Here is a 27543-nt window from a genome sequence, read left to right as displayed (position 1 = left end):
TTTGACAACGCAAACGTTGTGGCCGACTTTAAAATCGACGTCTCTCTTTCTACTCCGTAAGGGATAAAGACGTTATAACATGTATGGGTGATTCACCCAAAGTCGTTTGGAGTGAAGTAAAATCATATACAGCGATTTAAAAAGGAACAATTTCAAAAAGAGATGGGCATTAGGCCTGAATGATGAAGGAAAGTTTTTTTTTTCACACATACATGTTATGACGTCTTTATCCCTTACGGAGTAGAAAGAGAGAACAGTCTTAAAACGACTGACAGGCTACGTATAAAATAAGAATTCCAAGTATATTAGCCTATCCCTTAGTCATCTTTAACTACATATATGAGAAAGAGATGGAGTGGTTTTTTTCTAAAGTTCTGGAATCCATACGGCGTTTTATTTTATTGTCGAATAATCCCTCACAGTCGTTATGATACACGCAATGACATCAATTTATCAAATGACGCCCTATTCTTAGTTTTACTACCTCGTTACAATTATTGTGAAACGGATTTTTCGTAAGTAAAACCTATTTATTATGGACGTTGGTGGAAAAATAGATCTTTTTAAAATAGACGGTGTTAAAATGTTGGCAACGTTTAGTTGTGTTATGTACTGCCGGATAGACAGCAGCACTAGCCATAGTCTATGGTATGGTATATAACATGGTCCAAATTTATCGAATATTTTATTCCATTCATTTCATTCATTCATACTTTTTTACAATTTTTTTAACGACTGAAGAAAAACACAATTGGTACCTACACTACAATGCAGAAAACAGAAACAGACAGAGAAGCTTGCGTTGCGCTTTTGCTTGGAGTTGCACAGCGCGGCAAATTATTAGATTAAATCGAGACTCGTTAACGACGTGAAAATATAAAATTATGTGGATCAATTTGTAAAGAGAATTGTGTATACGAGACTTGCTTACGTGTGATGATTGGAAATACCTACTTTTAGCATGAATTAAGAAACTTAGATACGTACCAACTTGCATTTTCCACATAATCCGTGGACATAAAAATGTAAGTACATATTATATTTTATTTTTGTACTTATTATTTTATTTCACTTGCATCTTGCATTTAATACGATTTAAAATAAATATTCATACTTTATTATATTTTTTTCTAAACTGCGATCTCGACTGTGTCTCCCTGGTAAATGATTTATCTAAAGTCCAGTCCTAAAGGCGAAAGGTCTGATCAGATGTACCCCAAACTGACGAGCTTGAATGAAGAAATGAATGTGAATGAAAAGAAAGAAGTATGCAGGTATTGTTGCAAGTGGAAAGTTGTAGTCTCTGTCTACCACTCCTAGAATGGCCTTATTTTTGTTCACTAATAATAGTTGCCACTCATGGATCTCATCCTACCTAACTATTTCAAGTAGCTCCTAAATTCCATCCCAAAGAAATTACAGATAAGAGGGATGCCAGAAAGATAAGATAATTATAGACAGTATTATTTATCTTTTTTGCATTCTTCCCGGTTGAGCCTGTGACCTGGTTGTGTGAAAGTCTGGATAATTGACAGAGCAAGTGAAGCGACTGAGGTCTTGAAGTTAATTTTTTTTGTGTGTCATTGTTTGTTACACAATAACTTTTGAAATACTGGACTGATTTTATAAAACTTATAATGTATGTAGGATTGGTCAATATAATTTTTGAGTTAGTGGGGCATCAACATTATTTAAGTAGTTTTTGAGATACATATTCACAATTTCATAAAAAATTTAAATCTTTGCTAGGTTCCTATAATTTTCTAAAATACAGATTTTTTTTATCCGAATACAGCAAGGGTTTGGTTACATAGGAATACAGGAGGTTCGACTTGTATGTATGTACATATATGGATGTGTATATTGATGTTCATTTGCTTCCTCATAACTTCTAAACAAGTTGTCATAAGTAGATAAATGAGGTGTTATTAGAAGCCTCTTAATCATCAGGTGGTTATAGGCTGTATGTCACATTAAATTGATTACAGCCAAAGGGACTTAGAGAAATGAAAAAATATCTGACTGAATCTCCACATGACACTGTAGTAGGTACAATCAGATTCATTATAATTAATAAAATAAAATCAAAGTGGCATACAACCACTGCTATCTTTTAAACAACTCTATCAATATGACTTAAAGAAATCTTGTCTTTTTCTTTAAGAGTGTGTTTTAATAGTTGGGTTTTAGTTTTTAAACTATATTTTTATTCAACATAGCAGACTGCTATCTATCTGCTACGATCTAACTACATATCTGCTCTCTGACCAGGTTGCATTCACGACATTTTACTCTTTATATTCAGTTGACTATTAATTCAAGGTTACCTCTGCAACCTATACTCAGGATTTGAAACAAGCATAAGATATATGGGTGAATATACGCTATTTGATTTTTTTGTGTCCCAGAAGAAAATTTAATCCATTCTATTTAATATTTATAATTTCTCTATTTGACACTATTTTTAAAGTTTTAATGATGGAGGCCAGAAGAATTTCTCATATTTTGGTGTTTTATAAGTACCAGAGGAAAATGTGTTACCAGAGGAGTGACACTACTGCCAGAGTAGTGACAAATTGAACCAGGAAAGTGACACACCATTGTTATAAGACGAGTAAAGAGACTTATATTAAATTAAACACGTTTAAATTATTGTATTAGAATATTTTTTATTATATAAGGCACATTCAGTCTTCACAATTTCTTAATGCAACCTTATTAATATATTAATTTTAATAGTTTTTTAATGCTTAAGTTTTCAATGCCCGTTTAAAATAACAGAATGAAGTATATTCTGCTTATCAGTCTCATCTGTGATGAAATTAACAGTAAATATTACCCTTTAATAGTTTTTTTATTATAAAACAATCACAAAATTCTAAGTTTGTAACATTTAAGCACTGAATTCTTAACCAACTTACTAAAAAAAAAAAATATACTCTTCTTTCACAAAACAAAACAATAGTACTATTTAATGATACACCTTTCAGTCTCGAGGTTATTTAAACAACTTAAAAGTTTCAGTCTCCAGTATAAAAGAACTCTTTCATTTTCAGATCAGAATCAACAATTTTTGTGTAGCTAAATATTTTATACTCAAATACTGAAATTACTATACTTTTTTTTTTGTTATCGAAGGGGAAATCCTTTTTACGGACAAGACCCCGGGTCTACACCCGGGAGAGTGTGGGACTCCTGGCACCTAGTAAACCAGCCTACCCACTAAAACCCCTCCGTGCGCCCTTCTTGCCATTTTGAGGGCATCATGGGATCGCAGGAATTTCACCACGATGCTCTCAGGCTGCCCGGCGCTTCTGTGCCGGGAATCTTGCTGTAATGGGTGACCAGTAAGTTGCTGGCCGCCCTTTCCATCCCAGGGTCGGGAAGTGACCCTAGTGAGGCAGTAGGCGCGCACGATAAAGTGCACGCCTTCTGCCAGAGTATGTTGGGTCGTATCATCCGGCTCCCCACACTCATGGCAGACCTCAGAAGCCTCTTATCTAATCCGATGCAGGTAATGACCGAAGCAACCATGTCCGGTCATTAACTGCATCAGCCTGAATGTCACCTGGCCGTGGCGTCGGTCCAACCAGTTGTCAAGCGATGGAAGGAGCGCCCCGATAGTACAATGGCTGAATTCGGAGTTCTCTATCGCTCCCGCAATACCACAGCCAAGTTTACACCAGCCGCTCCCGCTATTCAGGCATCTCCGCCCTCCTCCTCCTTTCCCAGAACAACTCCTTTTGAGCCAGAGCGTCCAGTTCCCAGGGTGGGGTACCAGCCAGAGCGCAGGCTGCCGCCCACGCCACAGTGGTGTAGGCCTTGCAGATACGTATGGCCACCACACGCTGTGGTCGTCGCAGCAAGGCCCTGTTGGCTCTAGTGAGCCTATCCGCCCATATCGGCAACCCATACAGCGCCATGCTGCGTGTTACACCTGCATATAGGCGCCGACATGTAGCACCAGGCCCACCAATGTTGGGCAGCAGCCGGCTGAGTGCCGATGCGGTTCTCACTAATTGGGGAGCTAGCTGTCTAAAGTGCTCCCCGAAGTTCCACCGTGGGTCCAATATGATGCCAAGGTATTTGATGCGTGGCATCACATGTACCCTCTCCCCATCCACCATCATGAACACACCGGCCTGAGTCTTCCAACCTCGACCGCCAAAGGCGATGGCCTTCGTTTTGCTCAGGGCTACCATTAACCCTAGCATACCAACGCGACGAACGAATCATCATTTCTGCCGCTTCAAGTTCGTGTCCCCAGGCGGCCACAAGCGTATCATCTGCGTAGCAGAATACTTGTACCTGGGGCCCGAGATCCCCGCGAATGGCCCACTACAGGCATGTTCATGCACACAAATGTTTTTACTGTGCGGGGATCGAACCCGCGACCTCAGGCGTAATGACCAACTTCTTAACCATTACACCAAATCAGCCGTCTAATTAAGATATTTAACGAAACAGAATTTCGTCACTTCTCTGGCGATCATGTATTTCCTCTGGCATGAAATTTGCCACAGAAGTGACGCCAGAGAAGTGACAAAATCGTACTTAATGTATAAAAATAACATCACTCGATTTTCGCACCACAGTTAGACGTAACACATGACATCTACACACAATAAACCTTGCATTGTGCTAATAAACAGTTTTCCAACAATAAAATACGAAAACATATGCTTACCAAAGGAAATACTCCAACGAGTGGCAAAAACACGCTCTCCCAAATTCATTCGTAAACTGACGCAATCAGTGTTGCCAGTATGATTTCCCAAAAAAGGACTGTTGACTTTCTGAAAAAGTACGGTTTTCAACTTCAAGGTACGGTTGGGTCGGGATTCTGCAAAAACTAGATTTTTTTCCTTCGAGTTGGCTGTCTGCGACCATAAAATTCAAAAAATTCAAAATTCAAAATTTTTATTCATTATTATAGGATATTATTATATCGCTTAATAATTGTCGTATGGTTTAACAACTTGGTTGACGTCAAATAAATTACTTAAAAACTAAGTTTACTGCCGCTTCCAAGGCGTCAGTGCAGAAGAAGCGGTAACAAACTGCACTGCAGCATTTTCATCAACAACGTCAACTTCACAATATTAAATTATACTTAGAATAGAATGTGGACGGGAGAATACATTGTTCACGGGAGATTTATATATTTATGAGATTTAATATTGAAAAAAGAAATATATATATATATATATATATATATATCATAGGTTAGAAAAAAGCGATATAATATAATTGATTTACAAATGAATTTGTTCGATATTGGCAATCGGTAATAATATTCTACTTTATTATCTAGTTCTTGCAGAAGTATCCCGACCCGTATGGTTTTGCTGAAATGTTGAAAAATGCTCGTAAAATAATAATTTAACTTACCACGAGTTTATAAATAAATAACTTGCTAATACATGCTTGAAGTTTCAATAGTTTGGATATGTTTCATTCTGTCTGTAGACATGCTTTACTTCATTCCAAAATACGTAATACTTAGCCTGCACCCATGCTCAATGCAAGTTAATAGTTTTCATTTCAATCTACAAAATTGGTAATATTTCTCTACAGATACAATAAACATTTATTTAGGTATGTCGAAATCATAAGTTTTTAAAGTTTACAAAAGAGGTAATTTCATGTTGTATCACTTCACTACTAAATCACATTAATTTGAGTACTGTATCTTCTTATTTAACATAAAAGTGCTGGGTTCAAAATTTTTTATACCACCTTGTTGTTGTATAGATGAACTAGTAGCCATTAATGCGGCAATAGTTTCGGTATTGAGGCGATTCCGATGTTCAGTCTTTATCAGCTTTAGTTTGCTAAATACTCTTTCCACTGAGGCATTAGAAAAAGGCAAAATTAGTAGAAATCCTATCAGAATTTTTAAATTTTTGAATTTTTCTGTGCCACCAATGTCTTTTAATTTAAACACTTTTGTCCAAAAATCAGCAGCATTCATTTGAATCGATATACTGTCGTCCAAACTTGTCGGATCTAATAAACAGTACTCCCGCCATTCGTTTATTAATGCATTTTTATTCAGATATGTGGGGGCTAAAAAAGGAAATCTGTTTAAAATTGAATTTATCATTTGTGGATCAAAGGATTTCATAATTTTTGGTTGGACTATTTGGATTATGTCATAAATTGGGTCTGTAAATATAAATCTTTGTTTTATTTGTTCTATAACTTCAACATAAAATGCCAGGCAATCTAGTTTGAATCTTTCCAGGTCCTCTTTTCTAACCTCATTTTCAACCTCGTTGAGGCTTGAGTTCACAAGAACACCAAGGTACAAATTTTCCAAAGGCAAGTACAACCTTGGGTTTTTATGTTCGATCTCTAGAGGAGGCGTGTTTTTGACGTGATGTAAATCAATGAAGTTACTTGCAATGGTGCGGATGAGCCCTTCTACGGCTGGTTTCAGTTTATGAAGTAATGGCGATTCAGACTGAAAAGTAATATTGAAGTCATTTAACAGGTCTAGCACATATGCCATGAACTCGAGATAAAATTTTGTAAACTGGTTACGCAAACTGGAAATTATACTTTCAGTTATTCTGGATGGATCTTCCACGATTTCAAGTCTGAAATAGGCTTCCAGGGCAGGATACTGTTCCAGCGTTCGGTCGACACATGCCTTCAAAGAAAGCCACCGAGTTGTTGCCGGCAAAAGAATCTGATGAATTTCTGTTTGGTAGAAGCGTTGCATTTCTGCAAGCTTCTGTTGTCGATTGTGGCTGCGGCTGAAATGGGAACCAATGTTCCGTAACATATCTTCTACTGATTTTGGCAGTTTTAGACAAGCCTTAGAGGCAGCCAAATGAATCATATGGCAAGAGCAGCGGACACACACTATGTTAGGAAGTCTTTCTTTCAATTTGGCGAACACAGAATTATATTCACCCACCATTACGTTCGTCGTGTCTGAAGAAAATCCCACTAAGTTTTCTAGTGGGATTTTTTTAGTTTCAACGCTCTGTATTAATGCGTTATACAAGTCATCAGCCGTACCTGAAGCCATTTCCAGCAAATCGAAGAATTCTGTTTCTATTTTAAATTCTTTGTTACAATATATTACTGTCATCGCACATTGTTTTTTTGTTCCAACATCAGTTGTTTCATCCATTATTAGGCAAAAGAAATTACCGAGTTGTTTTAAATAATCATGCAAAGTACTTCGAAGACTGGGCCCTAAAATTTGTGTTACAACTGCTGTTGCTTTCGTACGACCCATCTTCATCTTCTGAGCAATTTTCGAATCAGGGCAAATGTCCGCTATTAAGCTAACTAGAGTGTCTGATAAGAGGAATGGTAAATTATTTGTAGCCAGCATTGCAGCAATTTTAAGTTCACCTCTTTTTGCTGAGAGATCTTCATCTGATGGTTTTAATGATTCTTTAATATTTGATGTGGATTTAATCGCTTTCATTATTGATTTGTGTTTATCAGTTTCAGAGTGCCGTATCAAGTGCGGCTTGTGGTTGGGTAACGTAGTTTGACAGTATTTGCATTTTGCACTGATTGTGCCTTTAACTGTGTCTGAAACTAGCCACTCTGAGAGTTCTTTAATTTCCAACCATTTCTCGCTAAAAACATATAAATGTTTTTCAGTCTTATCCGATGCTTTTTTAGATTTGATTGGAATATTTTTTTTATGCTCGTCATTACTTGTTGCTATCTGGATTCCTTCATTTTCGTTACAAGTATCAAGTAAGGCTTGTGGTTTTTTTTTGTAAGATGGATTTGATTTGTCTAGCAGACTGAAACCGTTGGAATGATTTGATTCTTGTGGCTGGGTAGGTTTTGTTAGTGCGTCAGTACATGAAGGGCCAGGTATGCTAGGACTTAAACATTTCTTCTTAGTTGAATGATCAGGTTTAGTAGTCTGGTTACTATTTTGAGAGTTGTTATTATCAGGAGGGCTACGTTTTCGCTTCGTTATAAATCTGTCCATTTTCCAACACCTGCGTTTAGACAAAAAACATGCCATCCATCACACACAGCTCCATGCAAAGGTACGGTAAGGTACGGATATATAGTTTAGTTTGAAAGGGACATTAAATAGAAACAATATAAATATATAAGCTACTAGCTTCCGCCCGCGGCTCCGCCCGCGTTAAAAGTATCCTATTACCCAAGTCAGCTCATACCCTGTCTGTATACCAAGTTTCATCTAAATCCGTTAAGTAGTTTCAGCGTGATTGACGGACAAACATCCAAACAAACAAACTTTCACATTTATAATATTAGTGTGATATAAGCATGTGACGGCGCCATCTGTTCATGAAAGTTCTAACAATTTAAATAACTTAGATTTTCAATTGTCTTCATTTCTATCTGATTCATTGTGTTCTGTGCATTCCGCAAACTTTTACTTTGACCGTTTACAGAGTATATACGTTCACAATATTAATAATTTTCTTATTAAAAATGTAGGTAAGTATAGGTAGAAAAGAAAGTTATGAAACAAAAATATTGAAACAAAGTATAATTTCGTATTATTGAATATCAAATATTAGAATCACATGCATTCATACAATTGGCTACGTGCCAGCCTTCGGAAAAATATTTACAAAAAAATATTCATTACTTTAAATTCGCGCGAAAACAGCCACGTCACATTACAATTTCTCGCCAATCAGTGAACGCTGTTTGAAACTGACAGGTGACGTTTTGCTTGACATTTTCTGTGAGATGTATGTGACGTATCACAATATATCCACAGATAAAAAAGACAAATCTATTTTGCGAAAATAAAATATTTAAAATTTCTTATAAAGCGATATCTATTGTGCCATTATTATTTGGTTACAAGCTATCTCAAGTATCATATTTAACATATTTGATGTTTCATCGTTACAACTATCAAATAGCCAATTACTTAAATGAATTTATGTGATATACGTAAATACTCCGGAATTTTCTAAATTCGGTTGTTAATTCACAAGATGGCAACCCCAACAAAACATTAAAAAAACAGGATTTTTAGCATCAAACTTATCTGTTTCATTTTGACGCTAGTGGTGATTATTAATTTTATATGTCGACCAGAAATATAGCAGACTTTGCCACACTGCGGATAAAAAAAGCAACAAAAAAAAATTACTGGCAACAAGGCTAAAAAAAATGTTACCATAACCCGACAATATTCAGTAATCAGTGTTGCTCTATGGTCTTGCTTGTTCTTACATCTTCTAAAATAAGTCTGATTATATTTGACAATTTGACAGTTTACTCAATATGACATACCTATTTGGTGTTGCTTTGCTAAAAAGGACTGATATAAAATATATATTTACGAAAATGAACACTATTTTAATCAACAGTTTTGGCTACTCAAAAATTTCATTGAAACACTTATATTTTTATGGTATTTTAACAATTGTTAAGTCAACAAATAACAATCGCATTAATTTCTTTGCATGTATTTTTAAATCAAAAAGAAAATATAAATTTATATTTCGCTTTTTTATTTTTTATGGTAACCCTGAAAATCATGTCATGTCATGGCGTCGGATGATTTAGCATCTTTTTAGCATTTAATGTTTTTTAAAGCATATGTTATATAAAAACAATTCCAAATTTACAAAGTTAAATAATCTTAGCAAATTCTAATTTGTCTCACATAGCCAAATCGCCTCTATCGCGACTATGAAGTCGCCCTATTAAAAAGGGACAGCCGGCCCCCGTACTACCTATCTCGCTCGGGTCGTTTTTTCGCTAGGTATCTATCAGTTATCAATCCTGTTTAGGGTATAATGTTATTGTGTAAAATGCATAATTAGCGCCCTCGTTGACAGGTCTGCAATATTTCTGGTCGACCTATAAATAATTTATTATATCAAACGTCCAAGGCGATTAAATATAGTTCTACCCTTGACCATCAGATCGGAACAGATAGTTTGCAAAATTTTAAGTTGTTTGTCAGTATCTATTTAATAAGAATGAATGAAAGGCAATAAACCACACCTTGGCTGTGGTGATAAGAAAAGAAATAGCATTGTCATTTAGTCACACAACTTTGCCTTCTTGCCATGCAAACAAAAATCATGCATGAAAAATGCAAACCATCATCAACATTAACTTACCTTGACTTAACTTTTCTTCCGTCTCGAGATTCGTATTGTTTTCTCAATCAGTTATGTGATTATCCGAACAACAGAACGCAGTACTTTATATTAAAACCAAATTCTAATCATACTTGTGAAAATAAGTTATCTTTAAATATTTAGTTCGATCTCGGTTTCAGATTGACTATTTGACATTTGGTGATAGTCCCGCCAATTCTTTGAGTCCTGCAGACCGCAGACTATATTTTGTTTTTTTTTTTAAGTTCATCGTTTCTTAGTAAGAAAGGCAATGAATGTAATCCAAACAGCTAAGTCTTATTTGTTTGGAAGAAAAAAGTTTTTTGAACACAAATTCAGAATGTTGAGCAAAACATAAAAAGGCGATTTTTTATTGTTTTTTACCCTTTGTAGGTTGTAGTGAAAAATAAACTACTAATATGGAAAAGGTACGAAAAAGGTACGGTCTGAACTGAGGTACGATAGTGGTACGGTTGTGTGATGAATAGTACGGAAAACCGTACTTTTTGGTACGGTCTGGCAACGCTGGACGCAATATTATTTAAGTTTTGCTCAAGATTATTAGTTTGCTACTAACTTCACACTGTTCGACGCGCCCAATTCAAGATCAAAACACAAATTGGCGATTTTAAGTGAAATTTTTCTTCTTTAGAGTTTCGCCAGATGAAGTGACGTATTTGTAACATGACATGAAAATAAGTTTTATTTTTTTTATATTATTAAATATTTTTACAATGTATTTTGATTAAATATGTTTCGATATTTATAACAGTTAGTAATAATTAAAAAAAAACTATTTGTGTATACGTATTTAAAGTATATTGCCGTTCAATCATTATAATGCATGAATGGGAAGGCCAGAGGAGTATACATTTTTAACTTTTTAAGCTAATAATGCTTTAATTTAAACAATTATCGTGATTAGACTATGTGGGCCAGATGAAAGGCCATGTTATTTATTGTTTAAACATAGAGAAACAATAATATAATAAGTTTAACATAAACATTTTCTAAAGACCATTGAAATTCAAATAGCGTATATTCACCCATATAGGTATACTAGCTGGGCCCGCGACTTCAGCGTGGAATAGTTATTATGGGCATCATTGAAACCCTCAAGGATGAATAATTTTCCCAGTTTTTTTTTCACATTTTCCATTATTTCTTTGCTCCTTATAGTTGCAGCGTGATGTTTTATAGGCTAAAGCCTTCCTCGATAAATGGTCTATTTGACGCAAAAATAATTTTTCAATTCAAACCAATAGTTCCTGAGATTAGTGCGTTCAAACAAACAAACTCTTCAGCTTTATAATATTAGTATAGATTATAATATTAGTATAGATGAAATAGTTTTGTTACAATGTCCATAAAAACAATAAATTGAACTTATAGAGGTAGTCTACTGTAAATCACAACACAATGCTAAGTTACACCTACGATGATCGAACTGAAGAGTCAAGTCAAGAATGAATATTTGACCCAACCTTCTGCCAGGATATCCTTAATTTCTTCTATAGTTGAGGAGATTGATAACAATCTGTCCCTTTTGTCTTAGGAAACCAACCACATACTATCTCTGAATCTAATCTTTTTACCAAAATCATCATCATGGATGTGATAACTTCTTACGTAATTTTCATATTGCCTTCTCCGACTCCGACTCGCCATCCTACCTCAATTATTTAATTTCATTCATATTTAATGTAAACAAGTAATAAACGTAAATTCCACTTTGAAATCTCCGCGAACAGCTTCCAAAGTTTCAAATATGGCAAAACATTTCACACCTATCACCATGTCAATCTTTAACTCCCACAGAAACTGAATGTTCACACTTTGTACTAAAAACTAAACTCTTAAGATAGCAAGTTTCATATTTTTCAAGATTATTATTATTTTTCTAATGTTTCATGTATACTGTACATATTTTATAATCATTAAACTTCTACCTACATAACTAGAGCAATATAACGAATCCAGAAATCTGTATTTTTTTAAGCATCAATTAAAAACTACCTCTGATCACAATGATACTTAAAGAATTATACTTAAGTACCTACTAGAGTGTACCTACTAGATTTCGGCCACAATGATATTTGGGAAAAGATGCTTATATAAATTTTGAAGACATGCCTGGCATGGAGAGAAGCGTGTTTGCCTAAGACCTCATTTGCTATATATATGGTCATAGGCAACTTCTCTCTGCGGCACGACCGGATATACTAGGATATTGGATGCAATCAGCAAACTCTTTCAGTGACTGGCAGACAACCTAGAGGCGCAGGAAGCTGGAAAATAATGTATGTTCCTTGGGGAAAGGAGCACTGACAGGAATTTCCTATATTAAATAGCTAGGTAGATGCCAATATTATTAGAGGATTAATAGGGTTCCGTTTTAGAGGGACGGAATCTTAAAAGGTCACAATGCGAATAATGCCTACAAATACTTTGCACTTTCTTGCTCAATCCATGTGTGAGTGAAAGCGCTTGCACTGACCGCCGTCATCGGCTTGTGCTGGTGACCGCTTTCGCTGACTTGGTAAAAAGTAAATATGTAGGTATGGAATGTATTACCTAGCAGTAACCTTTGTACAATCTTCGCAAAGTATTAGCTTTTTACAACATTTAGTAGTTAGATAGTAATTATGTATTTAAATTTTGATTTATGTGACCTTCATACGGACAAATGCATACCGCTCTGTTCCGGCAGCGAACCGATGTTTATAGATTATCCATAAATGTATGATTTCCACAAAATAAAAAACCAAGTACGTTGCTGCTCTGTTATTTTCAAACTTAGCTTTAACTTTGCTAATCAAAATGAAAGTGTTTTTTCCCGATTCAGTGTGGATGGCATACAACAGGTGTGTCATTTTACTGTGTGCTGCCCGTGCTAGTTTTGCACATTACACTACAATTTCGTAAGAAATAAGAACAACATGACAAAAATCATCATGCTAAATAAGCTAGATTGAAAACGCCATAAAAAATTTAATAAACTTGTTTGCCTAAACATATTGGGAAAATACAATTTTAAACCGATAAAGACATCTCAATTTCAAGTTCAAATCCCACGCGAAATGGCATCCCAAACAGATGGCATGTAGGTAGTTATTGTATAGTGTAGACACTAGGAATGTATGCGATAATTATCACCTGTCATCATCATCAGTACATCATCTCAGTCTCAGTAATGACATGGCAAACAGGAAATGATTTCAAAAAACCCGTCGCGTAAAAGCCGCTCATATTTTAGTGTTCCGTACCTCTGTGAAGTATTTTTTTTTCAGTACGTATGATTTAAAGTATTAATTTGTTATAGATTTTGTTCTTTTGTATGGCTGTTAAAGTAGGTCGTGTTATACTTAGACGAAAGGAAAAATAAATGTTACAACATTATATTAAAGGTAAATACGACGTTTGATATATTTGAAAATGTGTTACGACGTAACGACTGACTGAAACCATGCCGTTCTCTACAAAATGTAATGTAAAGTTATTACAATAATCGAATTACTTACTTGATTTATTATATTGTCAACCAGCCTAATACGTGATCAAGAATGAAAAAGATCATGAAAATTAAGGAAAACGTCGTATTTTTTAATAATTTTTATTTGGTAAGACAACCAGCCATTGCATACACGTTTTGGATTTTGTATTGAGATTGGCAATACAAAATCCAAGTTAACTTAAATCTAAGGGTGTTTTTAGGTACGGTTCCCTAAAAACTATGTCAAGTCAACTTACATAACGTTGAATATACCGTAGGTACTAGCAAGAACATGTATGTAACTAAATTAGAAAAGTCAAGGCCAAGAGAGACAAGAGAGTCATATCTATGTTTAGGGATGGGATTTAGAGCTTAACGTTATTAAGTAGTTACTCGTAGGATAGGAGTAAAAGCTGTTTGCAATGCTTATAATAAGGTAAATTATAATCCTACTATATAGCCTAAAGCCTTTCTTGATAAATGGTCTATTCAACGCAAAAATAATTTTTCAATTCGAACCAGTAGTTCCTGAGATTAGCGCGTTCAAACAAACTCTTCAGCGTTTTATAAAATTCCTCTTTCAGTAGACAGGGACGACATCACATGCCACGCAGCATACTTCTTTCGTAATTAGTATTTTAGGATAAATTAGGTATTCGGCCTTGATTATATAGATAGCTTACTTTAATACTACTGTTCATTTTTAAATTATTAATTATATTTGTATTTTAAGTGCATCAAGATGGCGCTAAAACAAGAAACTGTAGCTGCTATAGCTCCGTCATTGCATGAGAAGTACAGGCCTGAAGGGGTCCCGCCTTTAGCTACAGAAGATTTCGATGATGTGGTAAGTATTCGTTACTAATATCGCATTTAATTAATCAATCACTCCAAATCTGATGTCTCATTAATAATGTTCTTGAATTGATAATTCGACAAAAATATGACAGGTTGGATAAAAAATAAAACTCAATCCGTAAGTTCGTATAAGTAAACCCTTGAATATGAGTTGGGAGATCTCACATTCTAGGTACATAGTCAGTTTTATTTGCCCACGACGCGACTGTATGTCAACAACAAATAAACCGGGCCATATCCATGGCGTTTAGTTTTCGCTGTCTTTGACTGTACATACTTTTCTTTTTTAGGATGAATTTGAGGATGCCGCCGAGGAGCACACCGTGTAAGTAAACTTATTTGGTCGATTTAAATTACCCTTTTATTTTATGAATCCCAATCTTAACCGGTACCTAGAGGTAGTAAGCACTAATAGTACGTGCTTCATAAAACTAATTATGTAATTATACGAGTAATTTTAGCCCAAGCTCATGTGGCTGTACGCACAGAGAGCAGAATAAAAAGATAGCTATAATTTCGCTTGATACTTGGTACAATACTTAGCATTAAACGGTCCATAATATACTTTCCTAGTAACAAGAATGGTAGTTATTTAACAAGTATAGCATTACTATAGTAACATCATCTTATCTTAAACATTGTAAGGAAACAATGCAAATTAAGGCATGGAACTGTACTGTATAACAGTTATGTCGACTTGTTGATCTGCAATAACTGCAATCTTATCGCTGTAATTTGCGTGACTTAAGAGTTTAAATATCTTGAAAATATGGCTCTATTGCAACCACAGATTAATCGTGTATACGAGCTACCATATACATAGGTATTTCATTTATTTAGATGAGAAATACACATCACATGCGTGTTTATAGTTCACAGAGTCTGAGAGAGAGCGTGTTTATTGTCTCAAGACTCATAGGCCTTGGTATAGTTGAAATTCAGAGATAGTGACAGGTCGCTTGCACATTGCTAAAAAGAAAAAACCCAAGTCTAAGTTCTTTTTTGTTATGGAATATTAAATGTTATCAGTCCATCAATTTTTTTAGTTATACTATGGATCTCAACACTGCACTGGATGAATGTGAAGTGGCTATTCGGAAGTTCTTTAGCAATGATCTGGTCGGTGCGATGAATATCATGAAGCCTTGGTAAGCAAGTCTTTCGAACACCCACCAAGATTACATTTACATCGCGTATTTTTGACAAAAGAATACAAGAATGCTCATTTATTCTATTTTGAAATAACGACGAGGGAATACATCCAGAGTAAACCTTCACATCAAGGCAACTGTCACTGTCACACAACTGGCGGAGGTCATCAAACGGGAGTCACTGCGTATAAAAACCTACATACATACATATCCTCCACTATGTCCCTTGCGGGGTAGACAGAGCCAACAGTCTTGAAAAGACTGATAGGCCACATTCAGCTGTTCAGCTTAATGATACCATTGAGATTCAAGTAGTGACAGGTTGTTAGCCCATCGCCCAAAAAGGAATCCCAAGTTTATAAGCCTATCCTATCCTATAGTCGCCTTTAACGACATCCTGGGAAAGAAATGCAGTAGTCCTTTTCTTTTTTGTATTGGTGCCGGGAATCACACGACAAAAAAACCTGATTTACTCAATCCAGTAGAATAGTCCACGGCGCATTCCGGGCTCCCAACCGATGAAGAGATGAAGATGTAACCGGTAAACGCCAGGAGGAAGAAGAAAGAGTTAAATGAAATGACATAATATTTTAAAGTCTAGATAGATACTATTACCTCTGTTTCATGGTCATATAAGTGGATTTATTTAACTTTTCCGGTTTTTTCAGGGCACAGTCGTCGTTATACCATAGTCTGGGCACGGCAATATTTGAATTCATCCCTGCCATGCTAACATTCGACCACGCACAAATCAATAGAGCCCTGGCAGCTCTCAAAGTTTGCATTACAATATGCAATCAACAACGAAGAAATTATACGCTTGTTGAGAGTCTGGGCACTATTATTAAGAAGGTAAATCACTACATAGTATAAAACAAAGTCGCTATTTTAGTCTGTTTGTCTGTATGCTTAAATCTTTAAAATTTACGCAACGGATTTTGATGCGGTTTTTTGTAACAGGTAGAGTGATTCAAGAGGAAGGTTTTTATGTATATTTTTTTCCGAATTTTGCACCCGTGCGAAGCCGGCGCGGGTCGCTAGTAAATAATAAATAAATATATACGGGACAAATTACACAGATTGAGTTAGCCTCGAAGTAAGTTCGAGACTTGTGTTACGAGATACTAACTCAACGATACTATATTTTTATAATAAATACTTAGGTATATAGATAAACATCCAAGACCCAGCCCAATCAGAAAAAGTTCTTTTCTCATCATGCCCTGGCCGGGATTCGAACCCGGGACCTCCGGTGTCACAGACAAGCGTATTACCGCAGGGCCACAGAGGCCGTCAAAGTACACGCCAACTTGAAATATTGTCTCTAAAAATTCAAGTATCTATTTTCTGTTGAAGTGAGAAGTACTTTTTAATAATTTAATGGATTTTGAAACGACACCCTTATCGTAAACCTTATATAAGATTAATAATTAATCAATGTTGCGCTATTGATGCAAGATGGTAGGTCTTCATTGCTGCATCCGATCAGAACATACTTGTAAATTTTAGACATTAGAAACATTAAGTCCCGCCATTTAGATCACAATTCAAGATGAAATAATATCCAATAAAATAAAGAATATGAATCTATCACGTAATACAAGCCATTTGTGATTTCGGTTGCTTACTGATTTGTTGTCACGTAGCCGTTTTTGTAGACATGTAAATAAGTAATAAAAATAATTGTCATGTCAACTAATTAGCAAAGTATTGTGTAGACTAATATGTTGCAAGTTAATACCTAAGTATTGTAGGTACACTCCTTGACACAAATTTTTAAACGATACGTACCTAGCCAATAAAGCTACTAACTATAAAAAAAATTCTTCCTGGCTATAGTTCCGATTGCATTCTCACCACTCTGGAGAGAAGCCCAGAGTAAGCTCTTGACCATGAATTCTGGATTGGGTGAGTCAGGTACAAGAAGCGACTCCCATCTGACCTCCGTAACTTTGCAGGGGATCCCAACCCGTATTGGATCATATGGTTACACATTCAGTTACCTGAATGTAGATTTCCTCACGATGTTTTCCCTCGCCGTAAGAGCATCGGTTAGTTATCAAACTAAAGTACACAACTTTCTTAAATAGTCATTGGTACATGACCGAGGCGGGATTCGAACCTGTGCCTTTTTGCGTCACACACATTTTTACCAGGCACCTTACCGATTCGACAACTGAGCTCTTAACTGTATAAAATCTTATATGATTATAAAGTCAATTAGTAAACCATTATTGCATGTTGACGTCAACCAATCTTGTGAACTCAAAAGATATGACTATTATTAAGAGATATTGAAATGTTTATTTTGATTTGTGATCTAAAAATTATCTGTTTGGAGACTTTGTAGTAACAATAACAAATGTAAGAAACCATTAAGAAATCTTCAGGTCATACAGTTTAATACAAATATTCGATAAGTATTAGTGTTTGAATTTACATACATACATAAAATCACGCCTCTTTCCCGGAGGGGTAGGCAGAGACTACCTCTAGTGATGGATTTATTTGAAAATTTTCTCTTTATATATGAAAGTTATGATGAATATTAGGAGTCTTGAAAGCAAAATGTTTGAGTCTGTGTTAATTCCAGGATTAACACATACTTATAATAAAATTTCATCAAAACCCGAAAGTTTCGGGGATTTACGTGTACAAATATTTCTGATGTTACTCCCCTCTTGAATTACGCTATCCACTCGCGTTAGTTTCGCCTGATCGGTCCAGTTTCAACGCGATTAATCATACAACCTGCATATATAAATGTAGATTTAGTTCGATGGTTGGTTTGGTTTCAGACGGACTACAGCATGTACACTGACAACGAGGCGCATGCAGAGTTGTGTTACGCTGAAGCTTTGCTGCTCCAAGCGGCCATGACCATCATGGAGGGAGAGGATCTCACGGGCCTTATCAAAGGCACCATCAAAGTCAAGAGCTGCTACAATAGCTACAAGTAAACTATTGAAGTGTAATTTTTTTTACGAATGATCTCGCATTAATAATAGAAATGTTTTAATTTTTAATATATTCTACTCGTATGTATACCTAGAGTTGCGGGCTAGACTCAACAATGCAGGGCGTACGGCCTTTTTACCCAAATATTAGTTAAACTTCCGACTTTTCCGCATGGCGACATGGCAACCATATCTATGTAGAATTTATACACACACTTTTCTACTGTTTTATTAACTATAGTATTGATTAAAGGGACTGTGCAAAAATCCTGGAGAAGAAACAGTGGGAGAGCGAAGAAGCTAAAGTGCATTTTCATAGTGGGGTTCGACTTGGCACCGCCACTTTCAACGTAATGATCTCACTGCTGCCCCCTAAGATCATCAGCCTACTCGAGTTTGTTGGCTTTTCCGGGAATAAAGTAAGATTTTTAACGAAGTCGTTCGTTCATTTACCAGATAGTCAAATAACTATCATCAAGAAATGCCACCCCAGATTGTTTGCTGGCACTTTAGAATAGGACTTCTCCATACCTTTCCCATGGATGTTGTAAAAGGTGGCTAAGGGAAGATCTAGTGGTCTGGAAGTGAAGAAAAAACTGTGTCAGCTGCTCACGGGAAGAGACCGTGCAGATTGTGAAAGTCAAAAGGTGACTATGACTCGACGGGGGTTTCTTCTAGGAGACGATGGGCAAGCACTGAGCCATTTGAGTCTCATTTCCACTATTAACGCATACAGCTGAGCTGAACCTATGTCAAAGGTCATTCTTTCAGTCTTTTCGGAATTGAAACATTAAGAAAAAGTGATAAACTCTTATCTTTTCTAATAGACGCTCGGCTTATCAGAATTAGAAGCAGGATCCAGGTCGCCGGGCATTCGGTCCGTTCTCTGTGATCTGACACTATTGGGATACCACCTCGTAATATGCCACTTCATCGGCGCCCCCGGAGACTTGAGCATCTGCGATGAAATTCTATACAAAGAGCTGAAGGTCAGTCCAACGACGTTAATTTTCCTTTTTATTTAGCTTTCTACATCGTTGCATCCTCTACTTCTCTAAAAAGGAGCCCGATGTCAATGTTTTCAAGATCTTGGATCGAGTCAGTTTTTTACACGAAAGCACTCCTGTTGTGCCTCCCAACCGGGAATCTAAACTAAACTTAACAAGCCTTTTTACAAACTTGTGACTTACTTTGGGTGTAATCACACATCTCAATTTTGAATCATACATCTTAAATTGAGCTTAAATTTTTTAAATTTTGCTTACATTATAGTTTAAATTTTTATGAATGTAATATGAGCTGAAATTCCAGAAAAAGTAGCCTATTTTACTTCGGAACGTCTATTCTAAATCTGTCTAGTAGTTTTTGTTAGTTTATTCGTTGTAAAAATACAAATGTTTTCTCTTTATTAATAAGTGTGGATGTTGATTAGTATAGATGACTATTTAGAATCGGATTCATTTGGCGCACCCTCCTCACCTCTCACCCTCACCACGATGAGAGATGTGAGGATGTTACGCCAGAAGGAAGGAAAAGACAATAAAATTTGCAATATTTCCGAGCATAGATCTACCCGGAGAGCGTCTGGTTCCTGGTATTCAAGGGGCGGCTGGAGTTGCTTCGCGGCCAGTTCCGGCCGGCCATCGAGACTTACAACCGGGCCATCGTCAGCCAGGACACGTGGCGGCAGTTCCGACACGTCTGCTACTGGGAGATCATGTGGGTCAACGGGTGAGTCGCCATTACCTTTTTAACTATTTTGCGGATTTCCAGTTTAACAGCCATTACTTACTAGTTGTCAGCCATCATGTTTTTCAATGATAGAAACAGTGCGCACATTCGGGTCGTCGGTTCTCTTACGTGATGTTACTCGTCTAGACAAGTCATTCACTCTGATCGAGTTATTGAGTCAGAGACCTTGCCAAAGGAAGTCCACTAGCTATCATAATACTATGATGTTCAAAATGTCAAACTTTAGACTTCTATTTCGAACAGCTCTCTAGACGGCGCCTTTGAAACGATTATTGGATACAATTATATTGAACCTTCTTCATAGATGGATTCAGCTAGCGCTGAACAAAATAAGCAACGATAATTCAATTCTGCGAAAGGTATTTATTTATAATTCATCTTTAAGGCAATAAGCAAGCAACCTGTCACTATTTAAATCTCAGATACATTATTGAGCCATATATCTGATCGAGAACTTTCAATCTTTTTGCCAAAAAACCATTGCCTTTGTTATTTATGTGGTTATTGCCTTCCCCGTAAGGTATGAAGTGAAGGCGTACAGACATACATATAATCACGTCTATATCCCTTGCGAGATCTTGGAAAGACTGATAATCCACGTTCAGCTATTTGGCCTACTAATAGAAAGCGTCATGTAAATATGTATATTCTTTTTCCTGGCGCTCGTCTCGATTACATTCCCACCTCAGCAGAGGCGCTCGGGGTGCGCATTTTGATCATGATCCTAGATTAGATTTAACCTCCGCCATCTTCTCAGGGAACCTATCCCATACCATAATGGGTCACTATTGGTTACACATTCACTCGCCTGAATGTTCAGGTTTCTTCACGGTGATTTTCTTCACAGTAAATGCATCGATTTACCCATAAACTAATGACTAAGAGACGTTAGTTTAGGACCGAGTTTGAACCTGTATCCATAACCGTATGATATTCTTCACTAACAGGTTGATGATGGAGTGGCGCGAAGCTGCAGTGTACGCGCACAAACTGATAGAAGACAGTTCGTGGTCCCGTACCATATACTCGTACACCAAAGCAGCCATGCTCCTTCAACTAGGAGACAGGTTGACGGCCGCCGAACGACAACAGTGCCAAGAATTGCTGAGGTAAGTAACATACATATACTTACAGTTTGGACTTTCTGAATAAAACCAACCTTTACATGTTTTTTAACATCCTTAAATAGACCCCGAGATCCGATCGGTGAAATTCTTGAAAAGCTGTTGAAAAAACTTCAATTGTTAATTAGAAGCTACTTCTTAATCAGCGAAGACCGTTCGTGGTCCCGAAACATATAGTGATACACAAAAAGAGCGACGCATCTACAAGTAAATATCCCTTAATTCTGGGGATGCGTGGAGACCTGAGTTTAGGATGAGAACGACGTAATTGACCATTGTCAGCAACTGGACTCGAAATTGAACTTTTATTAAACACTTAAATATTTTTATTTCATGCTTTAGGAATGCATCATTCTACAAGCAACGGATTGCGGGCAAGTCTCTGCCGATGGAGAAGTTCATGATTCGCCGCTGCGCGCGCTACCAAGCTCAAGGGGGACAGCTCATACTCCCGGCTATAGAACTACTATGTTTGTGGAACATGTTCAACATACTGGCCAAGAACAAAAACGGCGTACAAAATGTCCTGAAGGTATATAGAACAACTACAATAAATTGTTGTACTTAAGTATGTAAACTCTTATTAGAGCTTCGGTGTCGAACTATTAAGGTGCCCGAATAATAGTACATGATGCAGAGGAAGGCTGCTTCATATCCAATTACGGCTTATTATGTACGTTAGTTTGACTCTTATGGTGAGGGAAAACATCGTGAGGAAATTTGCACAATACGAACTGCGCCGCACATTCCGGCAACTGGTTAATTTTGGACAACGGGAGTCGTTTGGTGTATACAACTTGACTTACCCAATCAGGATGTTGATGCTTTAATGTTTCTTTCGAAATTCTTATCGAAGTATCAATTTACTTAGATAAACACTAAGCGCTAAGTTACTGCTACCATCTCATGAAACGTCATATTTAGACACCTTGTGTTGACTTTTATTTGTACTAGGATGTGGTGACTTCTCATCTATAAATGTGAATAAAATCAATTTTGTAACATCCAATATGAGAAAACACTTGTTAAAAGCAAGTAACATTTCGTTGTAGCTTATAGAAGTGACGCGAGATCGCCTCGAGGCGGGGCCGCAGGAGTGGATGGCGGGCTACGACGCGGACAACCGCGCCTTGCTGCGCTACTTGCACGGCTGCTGCCTCGCCGCCATGCTCCTGCCGCGCCTCGCTCTCGATACCCTGCAGTCGGTGCTACAGTGAGTGTCTTCAGCTACCGCTGTCTGCACTTTATTACGTGTTATAATAGTAACGTTAAGAAATAGCCAAGATGTTGACAGCCGCGCATTATTGCGCTACTGGCAGAAGTGCTAAGGAAGGCATATTTATGTATGGCACGATGCTGGTCTGGAAGCAAAGAAAAAAAAAACAGTATTTGCCTGTGCAAATTGTAAAAGCCAATCAAAAAAAGGCTAAAAAATCTTGGTATTTTTCTTTATTAAATCTCATTTCCGTCAATTTGAATCCCGGCTAGGGCACAATGAGAAACGAAAATTTTATGATTGGTATTATTTATCTATATAAGTATCCTATATGATTATTATAAATTCTAAAGTAAGTTTGTTTTTGTTACATCTTCGTGTTATCAACTGAACCAATCTGCTTGAAATTTCGCATGTATAATTAAGAGTCTGGAGAAGCACATATCATTCATCTTTTTGATACTAATTCAATCTGTGTAAGTTGTCCTTTATTTATTTTACTTTATTTATTTTAAAACTCATAGGTAACTTAGCTAATTAGGTTAGGGTACGGTTAAATAAGTAAGGTAATTTTTTTTTTGCCTGTGATAGGTTGAAAAACGACATAAAGGAGGACACATTCCTATTGCCGTATACAATGGCGGAGATGGCAATGTGCCATTTCCACCTTGGTGACCGGGAGAAGGCCACGCAGATGTTACAAGATGCAAGGTGAGTCAATCAAATACATGTACAACTTTTTAACGAAACTTTTCGATAACTTCGCTCTTTTTCTGCAATGTTTATTTATTCAGTCCTCGGTCCTCGGTTTATACTCAAATGTGAATTTGATTTGTAAATCATATTATTTATGTCATCTTAATCAGTCCAGAAGCCAGTTTGTGCAAGTAACAAATAGACAAACATTTATAGTGTTTAATCGATAAAAATAAGAGTTAGCCCGACTTTTGGAAACTATTATATAGCTGATCCAGTAACAAAGGTTTTCGATACGATCCCGGAATAGGACGATGGCAGGGTTCTTTCCACACATAAAAGAAAGGTTGTAACCCCTCCACCACTCATGACTCTTTAAACCTTCCGGTTATACTCAAGTTTGCTGTATCTATCAGACCCTTTCTTGACTCCCTTAAAAATATCTTTACTGTCCCTTTAGTTTTATAACTCCTCTATTTTAGGTGGACTAACTAAGAATACATGTTACGCCTCGCGTAGTTATACCATCACCGATCGGTCAGCTTAATCTGTTATCCTGAAGACCTCTGGATTGTTTCGTTAATTAAAATCCTAAAAGAAAGGTTTTGTGTCGACACACGAGCGACTGAGCGTCTTTTTTACTAAACGCAACATTTTAATAGATACATTTACGTAATATAAGGTTAAAGGTGACCCAAGGCAAATGAACTCTGTCTCAATCAATAGAGCTAGAAGGTTACAAGCCAATGTCAAAGATTTTAATGATTTTTTTTTTAGTTTTCATACGTTAAGTCGAAATATCTTCGTAAGTTTGTACACATTTTTACGGTATGATATAATCGTTTATCGTTTTCTGAAAAATATCTTTTAAAAGAAGAAAATTTTTGTTATTAGACCGTTTTTTAATAATTATTTTTAATATTTATAAAAAACCTTACCTCTTATTACAGAAAGAAGTATTCCGGATACGCGTTGGAATCCCGACTACACTTCAGATTGCATTCCAAGATGCAGATCGTAAAAGGGAACGGTAACGGAAAGGGTGCTTCGAGCAAAGGTGCTCAGAGTTGAAAGGTTCTTAGTAAACGTCAATATACTCTAGCTTATAATCAAGATGCAAGCCAAGCTTCATTATTTACTGCATGACCGTATCTTATTTAACTAAAATCTAAGAGAAGAAAATCTAATCTAAGAAAAGGGTCATTTTATATGCTATCTGTTTAAAAGTCTTGACTATGACGCGACGCGACTGTAATTTATTTTATTTTGTTTTATCTTGGTTATGCGTTAAGAATTCAAAAGCGTGATTGCAGTGGTAGAGTTGCCATCTAGACCTTGTAAATTTATTTATTTGTTATTTAACAAAAGCACATGAAATATGCTATTAAAGTTACATGACATTTAAATTCTGGAAAAATCGATTTATTTGTACGTTACTTAATTGTCTGGAAAATAAACCTCAACTTTAATTTTTTTTACCACGATATTTTGGATGGCCCCATAAAACAAATATAATTTTGCTTCGATTTCCATATTTATTTATATTTAAGAGTTATTCAGGGATAGTTTTGCTAGCTATATGTGTCAATGGAGATTTTGTAAATTTTCGTAATATGTTGATTTATGATTGTAACAACTATGTAGTGCATGTTAGTCATCTTCATCAGCAATCTAAGTACAAATCATTCTGATCGAGACAAGTTCAAATTCGAATATTACTAATAATACTTAATAAAGTACAACAATAATTTAGACATTGTTTTTTTACTTATTTAACTAGTTTGATAGATAGGAAATTGAGAGTCTATCTAGAGTAAATTAGATACATAAGTTTCAGCAAAAGAGTGATCTTTCAATATCGTGTTTTAGTTCCCACCGTTATCCGATCGCATTCAAGAAAATTTACAACTATGAAACATATAAAATATCAAATTAGTTCTATGCTGTATACGAGCTCATCCCTAATCATGAATAATTGATCGTCTGGCGTTAATTCCGCCATCATCTCTTTTGAGCCGAACCAAGGTTATATGGCGAATGCCTATGACCACGATACTGGAGTAGATAAGTCAGGTTTTAACACGAAATGACTTAGAACATTACTCGGAAGAATTATGTTGCAACTATTGTAGCATCCTCATATAGGTACTAAATTTAAAAAAATCCAATCAATATACCTTTATTAAACTCTTCGCTACAAAGTGTCTACAGACAACGTAACGCAGGATTTTCCGAAAGTCCCTCGGGAGCAGATGTAAATGGGATTTTTGTTAGTAATGCGATACGCGGGCGCTCTCTTGTTTAATATGAAAGAAATAGTAGAATAGTATAATATATAGATTGTGTATATTGGGCCTTTAAGTCTTGTGACTTTTGGCTCTATTTACCCCGTAAGACGTGATGTGTGTATATACTACACATACACTTGTTTATATGTTCAGATGTATACACCTAAAATATTATGTTACTATTAGTTTAAGATATTGCTTCGAAAGCATACGTGTTTTTTCGCATGAATAAATCTAATATTAATAATTATTAAGAGGAGGTGGATTTATAGGTGTAAAAATGTTTCTTTTCCATAATAGTTATAATCTTTAAAAGATATTTATAACATATACCTACATAATGTTGAAATTGGTTAATAAATAAAATATTAAATACCTACATAATGTTGTAAGAATTTTAGAACCACAGCTAATATATAAATATCTTACTAAATATGTGTAGAACAGATTTTTTGTGTGTTTATCTTTATAGTTGAACTATCACAAACTCTTTTATGTTGATTTTTATGTATTTATATTTGCTAAATAAAAATATTATACTCTACTATACTAAGTACTTATTAGTTAATGAGATTTAGGACAATATTTTTCGAAAATATTGTGAAAACGGAAAAATTTATAAATTATTGGTTTTTAACTTATTGATAGAGGCTCTGTAATAGAAATAAATACTAGTAGCCAAATTTTTCAAAAATTTGTGATAAATTTAATTCAAATTGAAAACTATACGAAAAACTAAGTATAGTGAAAATGATTTTTAATTTTAATGAACATTAAGAGGTTTTATTTATCTGTTATTTGCGTACGTTTAGGCATTTTATTTATTTAATGAGAACAATATATGTAATGTGAGCGAGAATGTACAAAATTGTTACTATTTGTCCAAAAAAGTATTATTTTTTTGTTATTTATCAACCAATTAACTTCGTGTTGTTACTAAATGATGCATTTTTATCTTTATAATTATACATCTTACTTTGGGCTTGCTCAATCTGTGTTATTACTCCTTAAATATTAATAACACTAAATAAGATTCGTGAATTTTTAGCTTGAATGAAATTTTAGAAAAATGTATAACGAACTTGATAAGCAGTGAATAAATATATAAATATTATATGGTAAAAATATGAATAAATTTTGAATAAAAAAAATATTTGTTGAAAAGATATTTGATGAATTCCTACAAGAGATTGTTGCCGCACCTTGTAAGAAATGTAAAGTAAGTTGACCTGAAATTTAAGATTCAGCGTATTCACTTCCATTTATGTATTATGAAATACTGTGAACATACAGACTTAATCAAATCATAATAATTGCCAATATTTAAACTAACAGTCATACTACTAACTTTCATTGTATTGTCTGTAATTATATTTTTGTAACTTAATGGATATTAAATAAAGAGAATATGTTGTATATAAATGTGTACTCATTGTATAGTTACGTGCCGGTCATCACACCGGGCGACATCGGCATGCCCCCAACATTAAGGCCGTGTGCCACACTAGGCATGGAAACGACGCGACGGCTTGTTGAATCATGTGGCGATCTACTTATTCTGATCTCATTCAGACAGATATTATAGAGAATTATAAAAAATAATTATGTTGTATTTCTAACTCCAACTATGATTTAGATGTGATAAAGGTAGATTAAACGAATTTAGTATTCAGAACCGTAAAAAAACTGTTTATAAAAACCCACCCATATTTAATAATACAATATAGGTATAGATCAACCAAAAAACAAAATTAGAAATACATATTAACACCGGCTCAAAAAATCTCGCTAGACCTAAAAAGCTGCGTGTTTTCGCTACGACTAGTAATTGGTCCAGTAAAAAATGGAGAATCCTGGCGCAGAAACAAAGGTAAAGCTGTAGTTAACTCTAGAATGAAGTTC

General features: G+C 35.6%; 2 protein-coding genes across 4 annotated transcripts; one reads left to right on the top strand and one right to left on the bottom strand.

Annotated features, from left to right (window-relative positions):
- The first annotated feature begins 707 nt into the window (after positions 1–707).
- Positions 708–27043, top strand: LOC106134050 (tetratricopeptide repeat protein 39B). The gene is made up of 14 exons (XM_013334004.2): positions 708–1025; positions 14333–14446; positions 14748–14782; positions 15504–15605; positions 16277–16460; positions 18407–18564; positions 18819–18984; positions 19393–19554; positions 20133–20296; positions 21265–21426; positions 21784–21973; positions 22494–22654; positions 23249–23368; positions 24304–27043. Exons 2-14 carry the CDS (start codon positions 14342–14344, stop codon positions 24422–24424), a joined length of 1830 nt encoding a protein of 609 aa, XP_013189458.1. The 5' UTR covers positions 708–1025; positions 14333–14341; the 3' UTR covers positions 24425–27043.
- LOC132903977 (uncharacterized) lies at positions 4738–10617 on the bottom strand. 3 transcript variants are annotated; one of them, XR_009657544.1, is made up of 2 exons: positions 5392–8809; positions 4738–4796 (listed from the first exon to the last, which is right to left on the bottom strand). XR_009657544.1 is itself a non-coding variant. In XM_060953772.1 (2 exons), the coding sequence occupies exon 2, from the start codon at positions 7970–7972 to the stop codon at positions 5675–5677; it is 2298 nt and encodes a 765-aa protein (XP_060809755.1). In that variant the 5' UTR covers positions 7973–7982; positions 10107–10617; the 3' UTR covers positions 4756–5674. The 3 variants fall into 3 exon arrangements, 1 of the variants encoding a protein (XP_060809755.1); XR_009657545.1 differs by having other exon boundaries at positions 4753–4785; XM_060953772.1 differs by adding an exon at positions 10107–10617 and having other exon boundaries at positions 4756–7982.
- Positions 27044–27543: the final 500 nt, after the last annotated feature.

The sequence above is a fragment of the Amyelois transitella genome, chromosome Z (genome assembly GCF_032362555.1).
Source record: "Amyelois transitella isolate CPQ chromosome Z, ilAmyTran1.1, whole genome shotgun sequence".
NCBI lineage: Eukaryota > Metazoa > Arthropoda > Insecta > Lepidoptera > Pyralidae > Amyelois > Amyelois transitella.
The sequence above is the reverse complement of the archived record's forward strand: the minus strand, read 5'-3'. Positions and strand labels throughout refer to the sequence as shown.

What these genes read in the sequence shown, in the direction of transcription:
- LOC132903977 (XM_060953772.1), bottom strand. Translation starts at nt 7,972, where the DNA reads ATGGACAGATTTATAACGAAGCGAAAACGTAGCCCTCCTGATAATAAC.
- LOC106134050 (XM_013334004.2), top strand. Translation starts at nt 14,342, where the DNA reads ATGGCGCTAAAACAAGAAACTGTAGCTGCTATAGCTCCGTCATTGCAT. An exon ending in TTGGCTTTTCCGGGAATAAA is followed by an intron (nt 18,985 to 19,392) that starts GTAAGATTTTTA and finishes CTTTTCTAATAG; the next exon opens with ACGCTCGGCTTATCAGAATT. An exon ending in ACCCTGCAGTCGGTGCTACA is followed by an intron (nt 22,655 to 23,248) that starts GTGAGTGTCTTC and finishes TGCCTGTGATAG; the next exon opens with GTTGAAAAACGACATAAAGG.